Below are 6,000 nucleotides of genomic sequence, written 5' to 3'. Positions count from 1 at the left end.
AAACTAAGACCATGGCAAACGTGCAGGCCTCCCCTGCGGCTGCCACGCTTTGCGCTAGCGCCCGCTGCAGCCGCGCCGCGCGGCCCAGGCTCCCCCGCCTTCACGCCTTCTCTCGTGCAGGAGCGGATTGGGCGCCGCCCTCGCGCCCTGTGATTGGCGGAAGCCCCTCCTCCTTCTCCTCCTCCTCGCGCCGCCGCGGGGAGCTGCTCAGCTGATCCGGGACGTTCCACCGCAGCAGCAGCGTCTGGCGCCGGCCTGGGGACCTGCCGCGGTGTCTCGCGCTCTCACCCCGCTCCCCTCTGTCTGCGCAGCGGCCCGAACTCGAGCCACCCGCGCGTGCTCCCCACTAGCCCCGGGTCTGTAACCGCCGCCTTCCTCGCCCTTCCCCTCCCCCCGCGACTCCGGTTCCGGGCTGCCCGTCTAAACCGCCCCCTCCCCCACCCCCACCCGCCCGCCTCGCTCCGCAGTGCCCGGGCCTGCCCGCCGCGCCCGCCCCGGAGACGGTCCGCGGACAGCCGCCGCCGCAGGAGGTGGCGGAGGCCGGGATGTCCGGGCAGCAGCAGCTTCCGTTGACGGCGGCTCCCCAGGCCTCGGGGATCGCCGCCCCCGCCGCTAGCGCCGGCCCCGCGCCGGCCTCGGCCCCGGCGGCCGCGCTGCTGCTCCACCCGCCGCCTCCCCCGCCACCGGCCACCGCGGCCCCGCCGCCTCCCCCGCCTCCGCCCGCCGCCGGGCCTCTGCCCGCCCTGGGCCTGCCGGCGGGGAGCAGCGCCCCGGCCGCCTTCCCGCACGGGGACCCGGCCCTCAACGAGCAGGAGAAGGAGCTGAAGCGGCGGCTGAAGCGGCTGTACCCGGCAGTGGACGAACAGGAAACACCGCTGCCCCGCTCCTGGAGCCCGAAGGACAAATTCAGCTACATCGGCCTCTCACAGAACAACCTGCGGGTGCACTACAAAGGTGAGAGCCCGGCCCGCCGGGGGGCGCCTGCCCTGGACTGGATGCAGGGCCCGGCCCCACCGGGGGGGCGCCCCCCTCGTCTCCGCTCCCGCCGGGACCCAGGGCCCTCCCCGCATGGAGCCGGGAGCTAGGCCATGGCTCTCTATATAGAGACAAACCGCCTGGGGGTGAGAGGGGTATGTACACATGCAGTCTCCCTGGGGCCCCTTGCCCAGTTCCCTGGGGGGGGACCTGGGCTCCTGGCTTCTCACCTCAGCGCCCCTTCTACTTAAGTCTGCTCTCCTGCGGGGTCCCCTCCTCACCTAGGTGGAAATCGCGCTTGGGAAAGGCACCAGCTTGATCGGGGAGAAGACACAACAAGAAATAACTCTTTCTGGAATCTCCTAAAGAGTTTACATGATTGGGGGTGATGATCCGGGTTCCCCGTTTCCCTCTCCCCCCAGTATAAACCCGTGGGAGAGGAGCGGGAAGGCCTATCCGATCTCTTCTCCTTTCTCACTCGGTTTTTTTTTTTGGGGGGGGCTATAAACTAGTAGACTTCCTCAGCCTGTTGATTCTGTTATGAAACAAGAGTTTGAGGACAAGCAGGACAATAAAGCAGAATCGGCATGGTGTCGTGTCTAGCTACAAAAATAAGAAGGACAAGAAATGCTTTTTGTCTAGAAATGGAGAGAACAGGGGTTATAAGGAGTTATAAGATCCATAAATGTAAAACTACTAAACACGGAAATGTCAGGGAGGGGAAGCCACAGAGAAAACACATCTTGATTTGTAGGAAATGAAACATATATGAAATAATAGAATTAAAAGTAGTCACTGATTATAGTCCCTGTGTAAGTACTATACATAATGTTGAGAGTAGTAGTATGGGTAATATTCAAGATTAGTTTCTCCTACATTTTAAATTAATCTCATACTTTGTGCTCAGGTTTCTCACAGATCAGTTTACAGTATTGTTAAGGCTTTTATTGCAGAAGAAAAGATATGCAAATTACATACACTCATGTAAATCAGCCAGAGATAACAATAAGGTACTTTAAGTATTGGTTGTTGTGAAAATGTCATATAAGCTAGAAACATGAGTTCACCCTGACCTGAAAAAAACATACATCTGGCATTCCACGCCCAAGTCCTAAAGTAGAAATGCTTCAGATTAAAAACAGCTTCTGGGTTGGCAACGATGGCGAGGTCAGATTGTAGTCAAAATGAGTATGGGGGAGGGGAGGAATAACCCTAAAACCTTGTGGTTACCCTTTCTCAAAGTTTACAGAGGTGAAGCTCAAGTGAAGTCTTGAGAAACATTTTATGGTTGATTCAAAGAGGGGGAAGATGGCAACACAAAACATACAAATCATATGATTTGGGTGCCAAAAAAGGCTAGATGTATTCTGTAAAATAGCCTACAATAGACAGGTCCTAATCTATATATTAAATACAAAATATTCATTTTATGTAACACGAAGTTTGATGCAAACATACAAAAGCCAATAAATTCAAATTTGGTAAGCCTTATTTTAGGCTTTTTGGTTTGTAAGTTAATATTTACAGGATGTCCTTTATATTTGAATTTTCTGGCTTTTGTTTGGATTTTTATTACTTCGATATTTTTAGGAGTATTTTGTGTGTACTGGGATCTGGCTGCTGTAAGGATTCTCGTAGCAAGGACATAGCTTTATGGTTAGCAAGTCCTCCCACTTGTATTTGTTTTTTTTTTTTGCTGTGTGTTTTAAATAATAGTTTATAATAAACAGGTAGATATAGAATCTTTCTGATCTGTTTTAATGTGACAATATAGTTGTTTTTCTCTTTGCCCTCTTCCTCAACCCTCCCACCAGCAGGATGTAACCATGTGTTTTTGAAACGTGGGCGGCTACTTAGTGAACATTGGGCACTTGGAAACTAGGGAGATTGTTGCTATAAAAGTACATTGACTAAGTTATCACGCTAATTACTGTTAATTTTAATCTTACTTGACGACAATGCGGGGGTGAAGGATGAATAGACCACTAGGGGTCACCAGACTAGTCCAAGGGAACGTGGATCAGAAGTGGAGTGGGTGAGGGACAACTGTAATACACATAGCCTCCTCTCCTTCTCCTAACTAGAAATGTGCTATATTGTTAAAGCAGTGAATGGCTCCTTGAAAACTGCCCATCTTTCCCTCCCTGTTCCATTGTCACCTTTAATTTTGGCCTGGTCTACACTAAGAATTTACATTGGTATAGCTGTGCCATTGTAGTGTTTTACATGTAGACAAGCCCATAGACAGGCATTGGAGTAGCTCCTATATATGCTGATAGCCTAGGCTTCGCTTCTTTCCTTTTGCAATTTTTGGCTAAGCTACGACTGGCACCAACAGACACCACCCCACTTCTCTGTATCTACTTGTGAGGGGAGAACTAAAAGAAAATAAATGACCAAAAAAAACCCCCAACAACATTAAAAGACGCAAACAAGACAAAACAAAAAGAAAATAGAAAAGGACAGGACAGAGAATGGATGATGGCAATAAGGAAAGATGGTATCAACTGTGTTCTTGCATTTTATAGAATGTCACCCATTGCAAAACGATTTCAAATAGGGCTCCAATTAAAGAAAAGGCTCAGCCTCTCTAATCTTGTAAGTGCTGGCACAGGCAATACACCTTCAGCTATCTAGACAATGGGGAAAGAACATTTGGTTCTTTGTAGTTTGAGAACCAGTAGTTTTCTTTTTGTAAAGATTTTGATTGGCACATTTGGATTGGGGAGAGATTTGTGGGATTCTCCATCAGTCCACTTGAAAAATAGATCCAGTCGAGATGCATGCAAGACCAAAAAAATGACTCCTTTAGAATCATAGGGTTGGAAGAGACCTCAAGAGGTCATCTAGTCCAATCCCCTGCTCAAAGCAGGACCAAAACCAACTAAATCATCCTTCTTCCTCTTGGTCTTGTTTTTGTACCTTAAATACATTTATTTAAGCTTCCTCTGTTGCCCCTCCAACATTCTGATAGAATCAACTTTTCTGGAGGCATTTGTTCCTTATCTGTGATTGGCACTGTTTTGATAACATCATTTTCCTCCCCAAACATCTTCCCTCTTCTTTTCCCTTCCACCTGTTTCTCTCACTTTTGTTTCCCCTCCTGTTTAATGTCCCAAGTGAACTTTCCTCTCTGATGGGAGGTTTTCTTTGTGAAATATTGAAGATGAAGGGAAGAGGAGAGAAGTAAGTTAACGGTAGGAAAATCCTGCCATTGAGTGAGCTGTATGGAGAAAGTGTAGAGGTCAGTGTCGAGGCCACATTTTGATCTCCCACATATTAGTATGCAGTATCTTAAAATCCAAACATGCTTATGAAAAAATAATTCAGTTTGTAGTCTGTCCTCTGTTTATTTTTTCAGATCACTTAATAATTTGAACAAACTGTCATATTGCCAGATTTGAGGTTTTTGTTTTCTCTGGTTTATGAGAAAAAGGAAATCCATATCTCATGGAGTTTGAGGATTTGTAATTTTCCTGCCCACCACTAGATAGTCCATACAGAGCTTCAGGTAGACAGAATGTCTTCTCCCACCCTTGACAGTTGTGTTGCTTCGTTCTGCATGAATAGCATTCACTGGATCTTTGTCTTTTTGTAAACCTAATGCAGAGCACTTGAACTAATAGTGGTTACCAGGTCAAGGTGCAAGAGGAAGGACTACAGTCTGATGGCATTAAGATGATGAAAACAGGCAATTAGCATGCATTCTCAGGGGCAAACAAAAATTAAAGATCACTGCCAAAACTGTACAACGTTGTCCGTCTGAAGCATACTCTCATAAAAATGGTGATGCTGTGTGTGAGGGGAGCATCTAGCTGTCCTCATATCACCTACCAGAACCAGCATAATTTTTTCCCAAAACTTCTGAGTCAGTCATTCAGTTATGTATTTTAGAAATTCCGATTCTTAATTCTATAGTTTTGTCAAGGTTTAGACATACATACTTTAGAAAAAAATACATATATGGGCATCAGTAATACCTCACCTATGTTTCTTAAATCTGTCACAAAATAAATATAAAATAGGAATAAGCTGAAATTGGACCCTCTGGAACACCGCAAACTATCTACAGGTTGATTAGAATTGACCTAGCACTATTTACCTTGATTACTTAGACTTTTCTTGGTATAGCTTCATAAATGAGAAAGTTAAAACCATTTCAGAAAAACACGTTTGTCAACTTGCTAATATACCTTTCATTGTCATCTAACAGTCCTTAGCTGAAGGTGAGAACGTTAACAGACATAAAGGTCCATTTTTATAGGGTATAGGCCCCAACAAAATGGAATTCGTATGAAAATACGATCTTTGAATTATTGGTTTAAATATTTTTTAAATTTTTGTTCATTCACAATAGAAAATCACTGGAACATTTTCATTTCCCATTTTAACATGTTAATGTTCACCGATACTCTCTGATAGTTATGTTTTCTAATACTGTGTCTGTGATCATAAGCCAAAAAGTAGCACAGGATTTAATTGCGAAGATAATCATAAAGAGATTTTCCTAAATAGACAGGACAAACCATAAGCGGTACAGTTTTTCAAACAAACAGACAAAAAAACCAGTAATCCTGGTTGGTTTGTTTTTTAATTTGTTGTTTCCTAGAAACAGAGTTCATTTAGGTCACCTGTGGGTGATTGCCCAAACAAAATGGGCAAAAATGATACAATTTGAATAAACAGCCATTGATAGGATTTTTTTCAGTGAGGCTTTGGCTAATAGATATTAACCACACCTTTGTTGACAGTGCAGTCTTTTCTTTCCATGTAAAGACAAGTCCTCTCTGAATTGCCTCTAATGCCAAGTTAAAAATCTTCTAGCTGACTTCCAGTGCATCCAGTTGTATCTCTAAATTTCTCTAATAAACAAAAGGGAGGGATCTGGTTGTGGTAATCCTGTTCAGTTTTCCCAGGAGCACTTGAAGTACCACCAAACCAACATTGTGTAAGAATGGGAAAGTGATTCTATTTTGATTGCTGTCTGTGTTACAGTGGCAAAGTTGGGATCTAATTTTGCCCGAT

The 6,000-nt window shown here is 45.4% G+C and overlaps 1 protein-coding gene across 5 annotated transcripts in view; it reads left to right on the top strand.

The window, feature by feature from the left end:
• The first annotated feature begins 200 nt into the window (after nt 1-200).
• Nucleotides 201-6,000, top strand: part of RANBP9 (RAN binding protein 9) — a 70,117-nt gene continuing 64,317 nt past the window's right edge. For 3 of the 5 annotated variants that reach the window (XM_037893084.2, XM_037893081.2, XM_037893082.2), the window contains exon 1: nt 204-954. In XM_037893084.2, coding sequence (XP_037749012.2) covers nt 546-954 — 409 coding nt within the window. In that variant the 5' untranslated portion in view covers nt 204-545. Of the gene's footprint in view, nt 955-6,000 lie in introns of all 5 variants that reach the window. The other 2 variants (XM_043538803.1, XM_037893080.2) reach the window with 2 other exon arrangements.

Source organism: Chelonia mydas, chromosome 2 (genome assembly GCF_015237465.2).
Source record: "Chelonia mydas isolate rCheMyd1 chromosome 2, rCheMyd1.pri.v2, whole genome shotgun sequence".
Taxonomy (NCBI): Eukaryota; Metazoa; Chordata; order Testudines; family Cheloniidae; genus Chelonia; species Chelonia mydas.
The sequence above is the reverse complement of the archived record's forward strand: the minus strand, read 5'-3'. Positions and strand labels throughout refer to the sequence as shown.